This window comes from Oryza brachyantha, chromosome 4, assembly GCF_000231095.2.
Source record: "Oryza brachyantha chromosome 4, ObraRS2, whole genome shotgun sequence".
Lineage (NCBI taxonomy): Eukaryota > Viridiplantae > Streptophyta > Magnoliopsida > Poales > Poaceae > Oryza > Oryza brachyantha.
Genome location: NC_023166.2, coordinates 516,880 through 534,790, shown reverse-complemented (window position 1 = coordinate 534,790; position 17,911 = coordinate 516,880). Strand labels below are relative to the sequence as shown.

Genomic DNA, 17,911 nt, shown 5'->3' with positions numbered 1-17,911 from the left:
TCACGGTACATTACCTTGGCGGAGCAGTCCCAAACAGTAATAACAGGAACCCACCTTTTGATCAAATTCATTATAATTTCACTGATTCAAATTCGTTTGAGGTGAAACTATAAATATGAGTTCTAGACAAAGGCTAGGTTCAATTTTTGACAAGAAACATGAAAAGCAATGGACCAAATTGATGGGATCTAAGCAAACATTAATCTAACAATAACTAACTCATGTCCACTAAAACCTAGGTTGATTAAAAACTAACGGATAGAATTGCTCAAGCTTGGGAGGCAGAAGCTAGACTTACTCCTTTCGTTTCATATTATAAGATGTTTTATGTTTATATTCATCCGTATATCAATATTATTGTTTATATATATTTAGATTCATTAGCATCCATCTAAATCTAGATAATGCAACAAAATCTTACATTGCAAAACTAAAGAAAAAACTACACTCAAATCTAACGATTAGATCGACATCTGGAAGCAAACAAAGATCTAAAAAAATCAACAAACCTCACTGTACACGAAATCCAAAATGAAAAACAAAATTGATTATGAATTTGATGAACTTTATTGATCATTCTTATTCTAAAAGTTCTAACAAAATCATCACATCCCTCTCAACTTTCGGTCTCTCAAAACCTAAATAGAAAACATTTTTTTCTCTCTATGTTATCTCTCTATGTCTATCTCTCTACCTTTTATACTGGAAAGTAGACATGGGCCAATAGAAAGATGCATTGGTCCAACATGGCCTAATTAGTTCATATGGACACCCAAGATCATAATCAATTACTACTACAGATTAAGCCATCGGCCTACATGTTGAACTACACCATGTTCCAACACCACTACCGAATCTTCGCAAAATCCCCCCATTCCACATCATCCATGATCTTCATGTGATCAAGCTAGAGCATATCCATACAATGATATCTTTTGACCGACACTGGCCTCAGAAACCCTATCCTAATCTCAGTCTCTCATCACTCACCATGATCACTTCCTAGCTTCTCCGATACATCAAAAACAAAGAAAACATTTTCGGAACATGTTCTTCCCAATTTGATCCATATTAGTCAAAACAATAATCTATCTTGCCAATTACTCATCATATATATCACACCTGATTATACAATCTCACTCTTGATGAATACATTGGTAACACCTCAGAAATACATACTTAAGTATCATAAAACTAAAAACTAAAAAAAATATTAAAAAGCACAAACAACTCAAAAATGTTTCAAACCACAAGTGAAGAGAACCCCACCCCACCCCACCCACCCCCCAAAAGAAAAGAATTTCTCCCTCGACATTGCAATGAAGCACAAAATCAAAATATTCAAAAAAATCCACAGCTCCCCCTTGATTAATGCATTTTCCTTATTTCTACCCCTTTGACAATGATTTCATCAAAAACCAAAAAGAGAGAAGACATGAACACATATGCCATGAATATGTTATTTCTTTTCATGTTACTTATTTTTTTAATGAGCTTTGAACTATACCTAAAGTAATACAAGGACGTGTCGCAACACAAGGGAGATATATTAGTTAATTAGCAAACAAGTATGGATTAAAGTTCAAACATGAATATATGATTTTATAATCCAAACCAAATCACCACTAAAGATTCATGATTTCGATACTTTATAATTTAATGTATGCGCAGGTGCTGGGTTGAACAAAATACCCTCATACGTAGACAAGAAGGTTAAAGTATTCTTTTCTCAAATTTATGTGTTCATAGAAAAAGTAATTAATAAAACTTATTCAGAATGTTGCAAGAATTTTGAGTTTTTCTTAGTTGATAGAATTATGCATGTAAAAGAAATCTCTCAATTATCTCGGGTACGCACTTTTTGTGAATATAAGTTTTAAATATTTAGTCTTATCATTTGTCTCACAGTGGACACACACTTGTCATTATTACTATTTCCAACGATTTGCGCATCAGTCACATCAATGATCACCCTAAGTATTTTCTAGATGTTGGAGGCCATGATCAGTTAGGTGCTTCCCCCGCACAATCCACATATCTATTGGCTACGCTGGCAAATCCAAGGCTCACCATGAGAGAGGGGTGGAGGACGTACGGCGGAGGGCATGGCGGCACTCCACTGCTGATCTTTCCATATGTTTCTTCGACAGTCGAGCCATCAAGGTGAGCCTGCCACACTTGAAACCCCCTTCCTAAGAGCATCCTAACAGCTCTTCTAAATTTGATCATCCATATCTTTATTTGAATGATTATCTAAAACGGTTTCATCTTTCATATCTTTTTATACTCCAGCAGATCATCCATATATGACATCCTTCGTATCTCTTTGGAGGATGAGAGAGAACATCCAAATATAAAGTTTCTCTCTCCTAATATAGATGACATTCAAAAATAGAGGATATGATGGATGTTTTGTTGGAGCTCAATTTTTACCCTTCATCCTCTATTTTTAGGATGGAGAATGGGATGGATGAGCTGCTGGGGATGCTCTAAGGTGTGAGTTTCTCCTCATGCACGTGATGTGCATGCGTAGCCAACGGTGAGCCAGATAGTGGATGGCATGTGATATGTTTTTCATCATGAGAAATCCCCTTTCTAAGAAATGCAGCTATAAATCCTGTTATGAGACCAACAGGGGCACAACGGTAAGTGCAAAGCAATTTCCTATTAAGGTTCTATACCAATATACTGTGATAAAATTCCTTGTACAAGTAAGAGGTGATGATGATGGCGATGGGGCGAGACATCGAGGAGACGGCGACTATGGGGCTAGATGGCGAATAGGAGTAAGAGGCGGCAACGGTGATGGGGCGAGATGGCTAGGAGGCTATGAGCCAGCGACTGTTGGATGAGGGGTGACGAATATGGCACAACCGCAAAAGACAACGAGGAGACGACAACAGTGGCAATAGGGCGCGCTAGACATCGCTACTTGCAGTGTCGCACATGTCACGACTTGTGTGGAGTTGGGGGTGGAGGGTGTTGTGGGTGTGGGGGTGGATTGGTAAACAAAGTCAAGCCGGGTTAACACCAGTTGGACACTTGGGGTGGGAGGATTCAATTGAATGGTTGATGTATTACTTTGGATATCTGTAGGAAAATTCTGAATAGTTTTTTATTGTTTTCCGATTTCAATAGATATCACCTTTGTGTATTTGTTTCTGTTTTCAAAGAAAAAAAATCCTAATTTGATTCCGCATTAGAAAATTTCTGGAACTTTTCAATAGAAGCTGTCCGAATCCAAAGAAAGGTCTAGACGGACGGAAACTATCCGAACCACTTTCTTAGTGCGGGCCATTTGTATAACACTGCATAGGATGCACAAATAGCAAGCAGTAGCAAATGTGAACAAAAACTCGTCAAAACAAAACATGCTTGGTGCTTGCGCTCCGTTTGAACCAGATTACTGGGCGGGTCATTTCCTGCCTTATCGATCTATTAATTATAAAGATTGATTAAATATTTAAAAATTAAACTTAACAGACATATTTAAACTATGATCTAAAAGCAGAAGAAATTTTTCCGAGCAAAAGTATTTTTTTTAAAGTATGGAGCAAATAATCCATCCCAATAATTCGATGAATAAATAAGCAGAAAAGAACCTAGCCTGAAACGCGTTACATTACAAGACATCCATTGAAACATTTTAGCCCATGTCTAGTTCCGGCCCAACACCCAAAATAAAAACAAAATTGAAAGAAAAGAAGAGAAATTTGATTAAATTAAATTACATTAATCAAAGAAGGAAAAACAAAAGGAGGAGAAATTTAAGAATTTTTTTATTAAATAAAAAGTAATTTTATTATTAAACCACTGGACAAAATTTTTTCAAAACTAAACCTTTTGACCATGTGGCAAGACAACGCTATTAAGCAGCCTGGTTGACGTGACAAGATTGTCACACCAATGTTAGTGTTACCACGCCATTGTCCAATAGTATGGTAAGCTGTTTCGCCATAGCAAGTTGGTGGTATGGGCCGCATGTCCAAAGAGTTTATAATGTGGAAATATTTTTCCGTAGGTATAGTAATAGAATTATTTATTAAAAATGTTTTAAGAATAAAAAAATTTCGAAATTTAAACCCTAGGCACTCCAATCCGACCGAAACCGAATATACCCTCGTCGTCTCGCCTGGATCCCATTCCTTCCCCTCAATACCTCCCTCCTGCCTTGCCTTCCCCCAAATCTCCCAAACCAAATCCACCACCCCTTCCACGGCGATGGCCGGCGGCGGCGGCGCGGGCTCCTCCACGGGCGGTGGCGGCGGCGGCGGAGGGGGGCGGGAGGGCGACTGGGACTGCGGCGGCTGCGGCAACCGCAACTACGCCTTCCGGTCCCTCTGCAACCGCTGCAAGCAGCCCCGCCTCCTCGTCGACCCCAACACCCCGCCCGACTCCAAGTGGCTCCCCCGCGCCGGCGACTGGATCTGCACCGGTAACACCTGCTCCTCCTCCTCCTCCTTTACCCCCTTTGTTTCGCTGCTCCCCTAATTAATCAACAATACTCGTTTGAGTTAATTGATCTCCTATACTGGTGGTGGAGGTGCTCTCCCGATCTCCACTTTGATTTCTACCTATGTGGTGAAAAGAAGAGGATATCAATGTTAGATGCTGGAAATAATACTGGAAGTGGTCGCCATGGCTCCCAGCTTCAAGTTGGCTCATGGCTTCCCTCTGCACGCTCCCATCAGGAGTCTGCACTTTTCTTGTTTAATCTTAGTTTTTTACTCTGTTTAGAAACTAAAAGGGCTGCACTGCTTGCTCATATTTATGGTTGAGTTGTTGCGATAATCTTAGTTTTAAGAGTTAGGCTGTTTAATGAACAGCATCAATGAAAATAAAGAGACAACCGAAGGGCTAACCTTTGGGGTTTCTTTTCCCATTCCAACCAATCTTTGCATCCTGCAACAAGTTTTACAGTTATCTTGATAAATGGATTTTGTTAGTGGTTTCAAGCACCAAGACCAACTTATCATCAAGCAAAACGACATGTTTTCAGAAAGTCGGGTTCCATGCTTTTTAATTACTTGCCTTTCCTGTTGGAATTTATTTTCAGCTGCTATTTATTGAGTATTTATATCCATAGATGAAATTAGAAAGATACCATCCAGTGTGCTGAGTAAATGACTAGTGTGTGTGTGTTTATTCCTTTCATTGGGTTTGTGCGGGATGGCTGGTTGGTGTGCGTGTGCTCCGGTGCGTTCTCTCCCTGCTCTGCTGGTTGGTTTATGCGACAAATGGATGAATAGGTTGCAGTAACAATAATTATGCATCCAGAAAGAACTGCAAAAAGTGTGGCCTGCCGAAGGAGGAAGCAGCAATGCCAGCATTATCAATGGCAGGAATGGCCATGCCAGCTTATGCAAATTATATTGCTAGGATGCAAGGCCTTGCTGGCTTTAAGATGAACATGAACTTTGGGATGGCTGGCAATTCTGCTTTGCAGCAGCAGCTACTTGCAAGTGCAAACTGGCCTTATGCATTGGCAGGTAGATATGGGATGCAATCTGCTGCCTGGCCATTTGGTGCCAGCAGCACAAATCAGTTTTCAGCTGCTCCAAAAGACTGGCGTAGTGGTGACTGGCTTTGTAGCTGTGGATTTCACAATTACTCATCTCGCACGCAGGTAATATATATATTCTGCTTTTAGTGATTTCTTCATTCACCCCCATAATCATTATTGGTGTGGTTTTGTCCTGCCTTCGGAACAGTAATACATTATTGTTCATATTTGTTTTTCTTGTCAAACATGTCGATGTGCCTGCTTCATTTGAATAAACTATTTTGTGAGATTATGGATACAGCTATTTGGCGCTAACTTAATTTTGGTCCTGCCATTTGATTAATAAATGATCTGACCTGTTCTGAGATCAACATTAGAGTTTTTATTTAAGTTGCAGTACCTAGTTTCTTTTCCCATCTTAAGGTTCTGCACTTGTGTTTCCTTGCTATTATTCCTAAAACTTGCTGATTTTCCCACTCAATTTTGGGCTGACCTAGATTTTAAAGAATTGGATTTCATTTTTATATTTTGTTTTGAAAGATATAACTGTATTTGTATACAACAGATTATATATTTCTAAAACAGAATTGGATTCCATATTTATTTTTTTGTTTTGAAAGATATAACTGTATTTGTATACAAGATTATATATTTCTAAAATAGAACTGGATTCATATAAAACTTAGTTTTTGTTGTCATGCATGCATGCCTTCTGTTATTATAGATGCATTTCTATTTTGTATACAAGTATATCATCATTCACAACCATTAAAACATCGATCTGATTTAGTAATTTCTGTTCTTCTAGATCGGATGGTAGCTCCTTTTCGATCTATCTTAATAATATAATAGATAGGTTGTGATTGACTATTTCGAGAAGCATGTCCCATGCTCTTCTTTCATGATATAATGTTTACCCTGTTCTTGATTCTCAGCAGTATACATTTTTCCTATCAAGTGCATAAAGTGACTTGTCATCTTCTTTTGTTATGTTTTCCAGTGTAAACAGTGTAATGCACCTGTACCATCAGGAATTCCCTCCACGACAATGAAAACCACAGTACCAGACACTTCTTCCAGTAAGACAATTGTTTCTCTTACTTCCAAATATTTTCTTTACCTCATCCTTTTAGCCAGTGAAATGAAAAAAAATCTTCTGGGTTAAAACTGTATTTTCTATTACAAAAGGACAACTCAACTTTGCCTCTTCAATAAGGCAAATGGCCCGTACTAGTAAATGCAAATTTGGAATTCAGAACTACTACTTTTCAATTCTGAGGCATCTGTGTGTAGTGTAGGCTGATGTTTCTTTGTGATGCCATATTTCTATGATCAACATAAGCTGATAATAACCATGAACCATTTTCAGTTTGCTAATCTGCTCATATTGCTATGGTAATGAATCTTATATTGCAGTTTCAACATTCATTCCCTGTTCTTTTCACATTATGAATTCTTTTGCTTCATGATGTGTCATAACTGGAAGTTCTTTTGTTACATTTTATAATTGTTGCCATTAGATAATCAAATTGTAAGTCTCCAATCTCTGCTTATTTCAGCATTAGGTACTAAGCGGTTGGCGTCAGAGGAACTTGCCAATGACTGGGATAACAAGAGGCTTAATCCAGGAAATGCAAACTACCCGCTTTCGGTATGTGTTTATGGTCCCTTTTAGGGTGGGCTCCCTAAGTGTTATATGATATTGGTTTATTTCCAATTTGATTGCAGACAACAGGTGCAGATAATTTGTTTGTGGGTATTGAGCAAGGAGCTGGAAGCAGCAATGGTCAGACACCTTATTCCAAGTTTGACAATGGAAACTCAATAGCATTGCCTTCTGGACAGGTCTCAGCAATGCCTGGTCTTATTGGAAAAGGGTAAAGACTACATCCTTAAGGGCCTGTTTGGCGAGACTCAAATCTTGGCTTGAGATTTGTGGCCTTCCAAACGAGGTCTAATTGAAGATTCCTGATTTTTTTGAATCAGCACATACTGTATGAGTTGTAGTGTTTTAGAAACCTGTTGTTTTTTTTTTTTTGGAGGGGGGGGGGGGGTTGCACTATGTTTAAGATTTAGCGGTTCTGAATATTCAATTCATTAGGACCTCTCAGTAACTTTTTTTTTTGCCCACAAAGCATTGTCCTAATATTGTTGTCAATCAATACTTCCCTCAGTTATAATATTTGCGAGGTAGCGGCTACGTAAACAAGATTAATATTTATATTAGAGCAGTGTCACTGATGTGTAGGTGGCTTGTGTTAATTGTCTTAACAAACCTCTGATGGACTGGCAGATGGAAAAATAGTTGAAGTATGGTCCATTACGATAAAAAACAAAGCCAACCAAATAAGATTGGGAGGTCTCAGTCCTGAGTAATGATGCATGGAAATATCCACATAGAGACTGAACAGGAGATTATGATCCATGATTGATGATTCCATGGTTGCTAGAGGATTACTAATAGATAGGTGTAGGGAGAAAGGAAATTATACCAGAGCAAATCTGGTAGCAAATTTTGAAACACTGAGTGGTGATAAACAGGCTGGGTTTAACTGTGGAACTATATTAGAATCTACTTTGTATCCTTTAGTTCTTTTCATGATCACTTGCACGGTCTTTTTTGTTGGGTGAAACAGTATAAAAAATTTGTGGAATTACTGGATACATCATAGTTCTGTACAATCTCTTGACTCTACTCAGTTGTAGTTATATTACTATTATGTGATACTTCATTAAATTGCTGCTTTACGCATTATGTGTATGTCTAATGTAATTCATTATTTGTCTGAATAATCTACTTCCATCTATACAAAAGGTTACATAGCTAATGGATATAGCATGTTCTTCCTCTTATAGAGCAAAATGGCGTGAAGGAGACTGGATGTGCAGCACCTGCAACAACCACAACTATGCATCTCGAGCCTTTTGCAACAGGTATTATTGTCTGGCCTCCTTTAGTACTTTTGCTCTACAACCTCCGTTTTAAATATGACACCGTTAAAACTGTGCAAGTATCATTTTATTTTGTTGTGGCTTGTTTTATCGTTTAAGGCATTTTAAGCATTACTCATATATTTGCATATAGCAATAAATGTTTTAATAAGATGGGGGTCAAATGTCATGTCAAAAGTCAACAGCGTTATATATTTTTTTAAAAAGGGAGTACTTAACTGGTCAAGCCTACGTCTCTGGTTTCATTTGTCAAGCATGAACCTTTTGAATTAAATTTATCAATAATTTGGGTGTAAATCACCTTGTGAATCTCTTTTCTTGCAAATGTTGTTTGCAAAATTTATAATTTTTCTCGTACGAAATTGCTGTTTTTAACTCACCCTAGTAGTGATTGAACCACTTGCACCTAGCTGAACTTGATCGCATGCCTTGTTAATGATGGCTGCATGATGTGTATAGAGGCCAGGCCACTTCAAGTCCTTAATGGAAATTTGTGCGTTTTTTTCCTTTGATAACTGAAAAAAGAAATTCTATCATGTTTTCTCCTTGGTCGTATGTTATTCTTGTAGATGGCCACATGTATGAATGTGCTGTCTGGTTGTTGATAGCTTAGTATTTTGAAATTATTGTGCTGTTCTATGCATGTTAAATGATTCTAGAAATCATAATGTGAAGTAGTGAATGTTTTCCATGCCCCATTTTGTATGTAACTGCTCAAATGCAGCAGTTCTTGAATTGTTTTATTTCCTGATTCTGTGAAACCCACCAATTATCACCGTCCTCTCACATAGAAAATTTATTTCAACATTTCATAGGGTGTCATTTGTGGTGACTCCTATAGTGTGATTTGCATTTCATACAAATTATCAACAATACCATTATAGGAATGGCATGAGCATTGTCTATCCATTCTCATTGCTTACTGTTTCCTATTTGTTTGTTTTTCCTTGTGTTGTAACTGAGCAAATCTCGTGTGCAGGTGTAAAACTCAGAAAGAGGCATCGGTTCATCCCGGTGTGCTATAGCTTTGCTTGATAGCCCTTGGTATGTAGCATGAAGTTTCCTGGATCTGTTGGTGATTAGTAGCTTGGGCGGCCAGGGTTGTTCCATTTGGGGTTTGATTCCTTGGTGCTTCAGCTGCTGTTTAATGCTTGCCCCCCCAGTGCTTTGTTGAAGTTTGGTATTTATTTTTGTCGGAGAGCTTGAATAAAATGGTTCCGCAATGCACCAGCCTGCCATCTGGTTCTTTGGGAATAATTTAATTAGTTCTTTAGTAATTGGACGGTGATCTAGACTTGTAATGTTGGGGTTTTTATTGCCTTGTGAATCAAATGTACCTCCTTGAAGTTTTTGTAATCCTGTTTCAGTATTGCTGTATTAAACAGAAAATTGTATGCTGTAATGCACATTCATTTCATTCGGGACATAACTTATGCAGTTTTGATCCTTGACCCTGAGTATGTTAGCAGGCGAAACGTAAGCCTAGTATGTAGAATACATAGACGTCTGCAGTTTGCACAGCCACCATCATTTTTGGAGTATATTGTAAATTTTTTTGCAAAATTCTTGTGAATAGCAACGTCAAATTCTTGAAGCCGGATAGAAACCAGCAAAAATGTTTTTTTTGTGTGGTTTTTGAAACAATAAGATTACAGTTTTAATTCAAACACTATTCAATACAGTCCATCAATGAACTTGAAGTTGAGCAGCTTGGTAAAGAGGGGGTGATTATCTGGGAACGTGGGTCTCCAAAACCAAGGTGAACAGTATATTTACCAACAAAAAATATTTTATATTAAATTTTTATATAAGTGTTCTTAACGATGTAAAAATCATAACTAAACCTTTATATAAGTGTTCTTAGTGATTTTAAAATCATAACTAAAAAACTATGGTAAAAAACTTTAAATCAACTCAAAATTTTAGATTAAAAATTTAAATTTCTCATTATAAACGTAAGCAAAAACGAAGCGAAAAGATGAGAGGTGAGAAAGTTGATCGGCTTTCCTGTTTTTTCTTTGGCTTTTTATAAAAAATAATATGTGAAAAACAAAAAAAAACTTATGAATAAATTTTTATATACATATTTTTAACGATCTAAAAGTCAAGGCGGGAAAATAAACTTCAATGAGAAAACCCTAAAATTAAATCTAAACTTAATGTCGAAAAATTTAAATTTAGTTTATAAGTAGAAATGTAAGAAAAAGATGGGGGTGTCAATGTTTTTGACACGGTTAGGGACTAATTTCTAGTCAATATTTTGATGTTTTTTCTAACAAATTTATAAGTCAGACGATAAACTCGATGGAAGTTGAATTAAAATCTGTTGAAAAACGGTCGAAATTTATCAAAATCGTGATACCGACAAGGTTCAAAGTCATTGACCTATTGTCCCATCATTTCGCCTATACTTATGTTTATAAGCCAAAATTTAAATTTTTAATCTTAAATTTAGAGTTGGCTTTAAGGTTTTTTCACCAAAATTTATTTTTCAGTATTAGTATTTAGATCGCTAAGAATACATATATAATTTTTTTATTCACAAATTATTTTCTGTTTATAAATATGTCATTTAACTTTTTTTTAAATACCCGAACATTCACCCATGTATACCTTGCGTGGAACTTTGTGAAATTCCTGTATAGAAACTAAATGGTGAAATATTTTGATAAATTGATAAAAGAATGTAGGTGAAGAATTTGTTATACTCCATACAAACAACCTTGAATGCTAAAATTTGTTATATTTTAGGATAGATGCAGCCGTACTAGTAAAAATGAGAAGAGAGACCGGTAGAGAAGAAGGAAAGCGAGCAGCTAAACCCAACCTGGTTTGTTCGTCGGCGTTGCGGCGCCGCCGCCTCTGCCTTGGCCGGCGGCCACGCAGCGTCCGGTCCTACTCGCTTTCCGTCGGAGTGAGGCGGGAAGGGGAAGGCTCTTGGAGGTTGCATTGCGGCTGTGTAATGCGTCGCCCATGCATCCCCTCACCCTCTCCACCGCCCTCCTCCGCCTCGTCAAGTCGCTCTCGCCGGCGGTGCCTGGGGCACACCTGTCGGCGTCGTCCATCCACTGCCTCCTCCTCAAGGCCGGCCTCCTCCACGTCGGCGCGCACCTCCCGACGGCGCTCCTCTCCGTGTACGGCGTGCTCGGCTGCCCAGACCACGCGCGCAAGCTGTTCGACGAAATGCCCCGACCGGGCCTTGTCCCGCGAACTGCCATGGCCCGGGCGCACGTGGCGTCCGGGCAGGCGGCTCAAGCGATCACCTTGTTCGGGGACATGGTTGCGGATGGTGTCTTCCCAGATAATATTGCCGTGGCGGTCATGCTTGGGGCATGCCATGGCGCTACGACTAGGAGGAATCCTGGCAAGATGATCCATGCTCTCATCTTTACCAGTGGCATTGTGCCAGACGTGTTTGTCTCCACCGAGCTGATAAGGGTCTATGGGGAGTGCGGCGAGCTGGCGGTTTCTAGGAGAGTGTTCGATGACATGCCGTCGAGGACCAACATCAGTTGGAACGCCATGTTGCATCAGTATGCCAGGCATGGGAGTGCTGACACAGCTTATGATCTGTTCCTCGCAATGCCAAGGAGAGATGTGGTGTCCTGGAACACGGTGATGGCCGGCTACTGTGCTGCGGGTCGGTGCAGGGAGGCACTTGGGTTGTTCCGTCAGATGGTCTCACCATCATCATGTCCAGTGCATCCTAATGTGCCTACAATCAGCACTATCCTTGGTGCGTGTGCCGACGCAGGTTGTTTGGAAACCGGGATTTGGCTTCATGCATATATTGAGAGGAACAGTATGAATGATGATGGATGTCTGGATCGGTGCCTGATAGACATGTATTGCAAATGTGGAAGCATCGAGAATGCCTTACAGGTGTTTGAGAAGGCACCTAGGAAGAGGGACCTATTCTCATGGACAACGGTCATCTGTGGGCTTGCGATGAACGGACGGGCCTCTGATGCTTTGAGGATGTTTGGCATGATGCAAGATAACGGTATATGCCCGGATGATGTCACGCTTGTTGGGGTCCTAAATGCTTGTGCACATGGAGGTTTAGTAGATGAAGGTCTTGGCTACTTCTACTCCATGGAGGCAAAATTCAGAATCACACCCAAGATTGAGCACTACGGTTGTATGATTGATCTTCTTGGACGTGTTGGGCGACTGCAGGAAGCATATAGCATGATAAGAACAATGCCAATGGATCCTAACACAGTAATATGGGGTGCATTCTTGAGCGCATGCAAAGTTCATGGCAACTTGGAACTCGGCAAAATTGCGGCAGAAGAGATCACTAGGTTGGATCCGGATGACCCTTGGGGAAGAGTGATGCTGTCCAGCATGTACGCGAAAGCGCAAGATTGGACTGCTCTTGCTCGGGAGAGGAGGGAGATGAACAGCTTGCAGATGAAGAAGACTCCTGGGTGCAGCTTGATTGAACTCAAAGGTGAGGTCCATGAGTTTGTCGCTGGTGGGAGTCAGCATCCTCAACATGCTGAGATTTGCAGTGTACTGCAAGATGTTGAAGCTCAAACAAATGGAGGTTGAGGCACGCAGACTTTTTTTGTTGAGCTTCTTGTGCTGCCAGGATTTTGGCCAGCAGGTGCATTTATCTTTGAGCATTCACGAGGATGTTCCTTGCTTTGCACGTTGGCATGTGGAGAACCGAAGAAAAGATTAGCTAATCAATCAGTTAAAATGCGAAGAACTAACAATTTTGCTGAGTCCAATATAAACTTCATGTGCTGGTTTTATGGGCTACGGTTCATGGTCTCATGGAGGGTAAACACCACCTAGAGGATGGTGCCAGCTTGATTGGCATAAGAGAAGACTATTTATTCGGATAAAGACCTTTGAGGGAGATAAACTAGATTAATACATCTTCATCGCTTGATTGCTAATAGATGGAACCTTTTATAAGGAATGGCTTGACTGGACAGCTGATACATAGAATAGTTACATCTCCTCATAACAGCTGATGAAATTTCTTTGTTCTTGGTCAATTTGAATCAACGGCAGGATGTTGAAGGCAGTTCCATACATTCGCCGTAATGGCATACTGAGCTTCGCACTCGGGAAATTTTTTTCAGAATTTTTAGTGCATTTTTTATGTGCTTTTCATGCCTTATGGTCAGAATGCAGATGGCATGACCACCAGTGCATTCTTCTTTCCCCCATACTAAGAATCTAACCATTTATAGAGTTGGACATGGAGATCTTTAAGAAAGTAGGTGAATGATAGAGAAAAATTGTAATTGATTTTGAAGAAAATACAGGTAAAAAAAATTAAATGGAGATTGGTTGAAAAGATGACATAACCATAAGTGTATTCCTTTGGTTTTTTTTTTAATTTTCAATATAGTACGAGTGTTCAGTACTAAAGGCTACATAGGTCAGAAGATATCTCTTGCTGAATTAAATGAATTCTGGATTTCGTTTTAACTGACCTGTCACTGTTTGGTGTTGTTAATTACTCAACCTCTTTATGCCATTTTCCTATCTCAAATCAAATGATGGTCAATTTTAAGCCTGTACATTGTGAAGTTGATTCCACGGCGAATTTTTTTTTGTTCAAATGCATATATTTTACTCAGGATTTTTCTGTAATTCAGAGATTGCGTCACGCAAGATTAAATCTCTAGTGTTATACACTTCATGTATACTCCCCTACTAAACATTTCGAAGATTTAAATCTTATACTAAAATATAAATATTTTTAGCACTATTACATTACTATTTATATCATCGATCACTTATTATTTAAAATTCTTTCTATTTTATCTCTACCTACCCTTGCACCTACATCTGATTCTCATCTATTAAAGGATAAAATAGTATTTTCTTCTCAATCTTAATCCATACTAAACAACTTAAAACATTTTAGAATTTTGACCAAATTATATTCTAAACGACAAATATTTCTGACCATGGAGTATTTTAGAACGGAGCACAGTAGCTCATCCTCGAGGTGCCAGATGATGTGTTCTGTAAGCTGCTGGCAGAGGCAGATTATTCTCATGCTGGCAGAGGATGACAGAAAACTTGCCCAATGCTGAGCTGGCCATGTGTTACTCCCTTTATAGAGAAATTTAGAAATGATTAAGATATTGGCACAATTTTCAGCCTGGTAAAGGCTTTATTTTATAAATATGTTAGCACGAAATTATAGAAATATCATTTGATATAGAGTATTTTCGTGATGAGTCCAATGATATTAATATCCAAGCAATCGAGATAAATAGTTCCTGAAATTTTGCAAGGATGAGATATGTATTGCAAAATGATATTTTAAACTCCAGTGTCAAAAATATTTAACTGGATTTTTTTAATTCAGTACAGCATTAAATTTGTAGCTGAGTGTGGTAACAGTCAATATCATATGACCAATTATAATGGGTAAGTCAAGATCAAATTTGTTGGGAATAGTACCAATATCCCAGTACAAATGCTCTTCAATCAATAGGAACAATCCTTTCCCCTGTAATTTACAACATGTCAGTTAAATCGTTCATTATTGTACAGTGCATTCCTGGGTAGATCGCTCTTGTACAATGATCTACACTCTACAACGAAATATTTGAAAGAATGATGGTATTTGTTTTTCACTCTACAACTAATGAAATCCGACAGTGTTATCGACGCTATAGCATGGAACCTCTAGATGAGTTAAATTCTAAATAAGCTTCGGCCAGCATGCTACCAAGCCGGAGTTGAGCTTCTGTGGAGAGGTGTAACTGATCATCTCTGAGTGGTAAACCCATAGCATCGACAAGAAGGACATTAGGAAGGTTGATATTTTTCTGAGCTTCTCTCACAATGTCAGTGTAATTTCCCTCACCTGATGCAAGACCAACCTGAAAGCATGAAACATTATGTAAATTTCTTATTTACCGTACAGGACATACATGAAAAGAAGGAAACTATATATGTTTTTACTATTTCTTCTGTAAAAAACAAATATTGTGCTCGAGAGTGCAGATTTCTAAAGCTGCAAATCAGAGATAGCTGAGTGATGTTCAAGACAATGCAGCAGGTCTGGAATTTAAACTTAACTATTGCATCAATGACTTTCCTACAACTTTACTGGTATAAAAATCACTTCCCTACAATAGTACAATTGCATCAACCGCTATCATACCTTGAGGAAACAATGCTAATCCTAGAAAGACTAGAGCAACTCAATTGGAATTTTGTATCTCTATTTTCTGTTATGATATTCGCTAAGCACTTCAATATTGAAGTATCATAGTAATCAGCTGAACAATGATCTGGACACTACTGACAATTCACAGGCTACATAAGTAGGCCATATAATAGCAATAATAATGTTAATATGTCCCTGCAAAAAACACACTATTAAGGTATGAGGCAATTGGATTAGGATGATAATTGATCAGAAACATGATAAATTGGTCCGCAGTCATCTAACTGATGATATCCACATGGAGTTGAAGGCAAGAAAAAATGACACTGATATGATAAAGGATCTGTTGGTATAATGGTAAAAGACCAGTTGGTATAATGGTACTATGTGATATGCTGCTTAGATGACATAAATTCTAACAACACTTTGGGTGAATGTTTGAAGTTGTGATGGCTCTTTCTTACATGAAAGTTAAGAGGGGTACTCCCCTGGAAGATTACAAGACGCATGTTATAGTGGTCCAAAATCCTAGTACAAGTTTAACCATTCGTTGGACAGAAGTAGATCATATCAAACATCAAAGGATGAAATGAATACTCCCTTCCTGGCACCAGGGAACCTGTTCTTTGATAAGATGACCTCATCATTCCTCCTCTAGTCTTTAGTGATGTTTAATCTCAACTTTCTGCCTCTAGTCAATATCTACCAGTTAATTGGCATAGACATTTAAGGTATGCTGTACTGCAAACTTCATGCCTCCGAATTTGATTCCCATACTACAGACAGTTAAAAGGAGGCATGAAGGACTAATGTTAAAAGGCTGACTGGCAAAAAGATGGCATTTCATACAACAATTATCAGAAATGCTTTCCTGGGGATTAGTTTTTGTATATAGTAGCAAGATGCAATTTACTAATTCTTCCAAGCAGCGAATGTTTCAGGCGGAAACCTTATTCCAGAGTGATTTGATAATAAGAATGTAGGAAAGCAATGCAGTGAAATAATCATGATAATGAGTGGCAAGTTGAACATTTCTCTTTAGTTCTCCAAAAACTACTCCATCGATTAGTGTCTTAGTGACATCAATAATGATAAAGGAGTTAGCTTTAAGCTACAATTGGACCATAATTGAAGCAATCACATGGTGAGTGATTGGGGGAAAAAGAATTGACCTGGATGACGAGCAGATTGGGCAATTCGAGATCGGCCCTGAGATCGGCGACGAGGCGCTCCATCTTGCCGCCGTAGGACTGCGCGTCGTCCAACTCGATGGTGTCGCTCTCCCCCTGGAACCACAGCACAGCGGCGAGCGTCCCGCCGCCGTCGGCCACCGCGGCGCGCGTCCGGGCGACGGCGGCCTCGTAGAGCGGCTGCCCCCTGGCCCACATCCAGATCCTGGTGCCGCCGACCGCGCAGGGCACCAGGCCGAGCACAACGCCCTCCCCGTCGGCGGCGGCGAGGAGGCGGTGCGCGAAGGGCATGGCCGGGCCGAGGCCGCACGTCTTGTGGGTGTCGATGTCGGCGTGGAGCGGCGGCGCGGCAGCGACCCAGCGGCGGGAGGCGGAGAGGCGGAGGAGGCGCGGGTGGGGGAGGTAGGGGGCGGGGAGCGGGTGGAGGAGGTCGCCGCGGCCGGCCATGTTGGACTGGCCGGCGAGGAGGAAGAGGAGCTTGGGGCGGTGGGAATAGGGCGAGGAGGGGAAGAGGGAGAACGGGGAGAGCGCGTCCGGCGGGGCGACGAGGAGGAGGAAGGAGAGCATCGCCGCGGCGGCGACGGCGGCGAGCAGCAGCCGCAGCGGCTGCCGCGCCGGCTTCATAATCATCTTGTGACCATTGACTGCCCTGTGCTTGCCTCCACTTTCTTATGCTGTTTTGCTCGACGCTGCTGTCCTGGCCGCTGCTCATTGGTAGGATTCTGACAGATTTGATTTTTCTTTTTTTTTAGCAATTACTCATAAGACTAAGCTTCGATCATTTGACATTCTGTTAACATAAATAATTTGATAACGAAAAAATATCAAATCATCAAATTTATGGACCGATTCTAACTTCTAAATTCTACTCTGTTGAGAAGAGCTGCAACCGTGAAGTTACTCAAACATGTTTCTATAACTGCTAAGTAGAGCTAGAGCTAGGAAATTGTCGAGTTACTTTAACATGTCTCTATAATGCTATGAAGCTACTTGAACCTCGCTCCACCGTTTATTTTTTTCGGTACCATCCACAGAGAGCGTAAGATTCTAATAAAACAACCGGTTACAAAGATAACTAGTTAGAATATGAGAAAAATAGAGTTTTACAACTTT

General features: G+C 39.7%; 3 protein-coding genes across 3 annotated transcripts; 2 read left to right on the top strand and 1 right to left on the bottom strand.

Moving 5' to 3' along the window:
* Positions 1-4,097: 4,097 nt before the first annotated feature.
* Positions 4,098-9,897, top strand: LOC102718733 (E3 SUMO-protein ligase RanBP2). The gene is made up of 7 exons (XM_040523088.1): positions 4,098-4,435; positions 5,250-5,626; positions 6,504-6,582; positions 7,063-7,154; positions 7,232-7,380; positions 8,360-8,437; positions 9,435-9,897. The coding sequence occupies exons 1-7, from the start codon at positions 4,222-4,224 to the stop codon at positions 9,478-9,480; spliced, it is 1,035 nt and encodes a 344-aa protein (XP_040379022.1). The 5' UTR covers positions 4,098-4,221; the 3' UTR covers positions 9,481-9,897.
* A 1,477-nt stretch (positions 9,898-11,374) lies between these two features.
* LOC102718450 (pentatricopeptide repeat-containing protein At5g08510-like) lies at positions 11,375-13,754 on the top strand. Its single transcript, XM_006653040.3, has one exon. The coding sequence runs from the start codon at positions 11,429-11,431 to the stop codon at positions 13,010-13,012; it is 1,584 nt and encodes a 527-aa protein (XP_006653103.1). The 5' UTR covers positions 11,375-11,428; the 3' UTR covers positions 13,013-13,754.
* Positions 13,755-14,822: 1,068 nt separating this feature from the next.
* Positions 14,823-17,534, bottom strand: LOC107303979 (probable carbohydrate esterase At4g34215). The gene is made up of 2 exons (XM_015835863.2): positions 16,781-17,534; positions 14,823-15,318 (listed from the first exon to the last, which is right to left on the bottom strand). Exons 1-2 carry the CDS (start codon positions 17,426-17,428, stop codon positions 15,106-15,108), a joined length of 861 nt encoding a protein of 286 aa, XP_015691349.2. The 5' UTR covers positions 17,429-17,534; the 3' UTR covers positions 14,823-15,105.
* Positions 17,535-17,911: the final 377 nt, after the last annotated feature.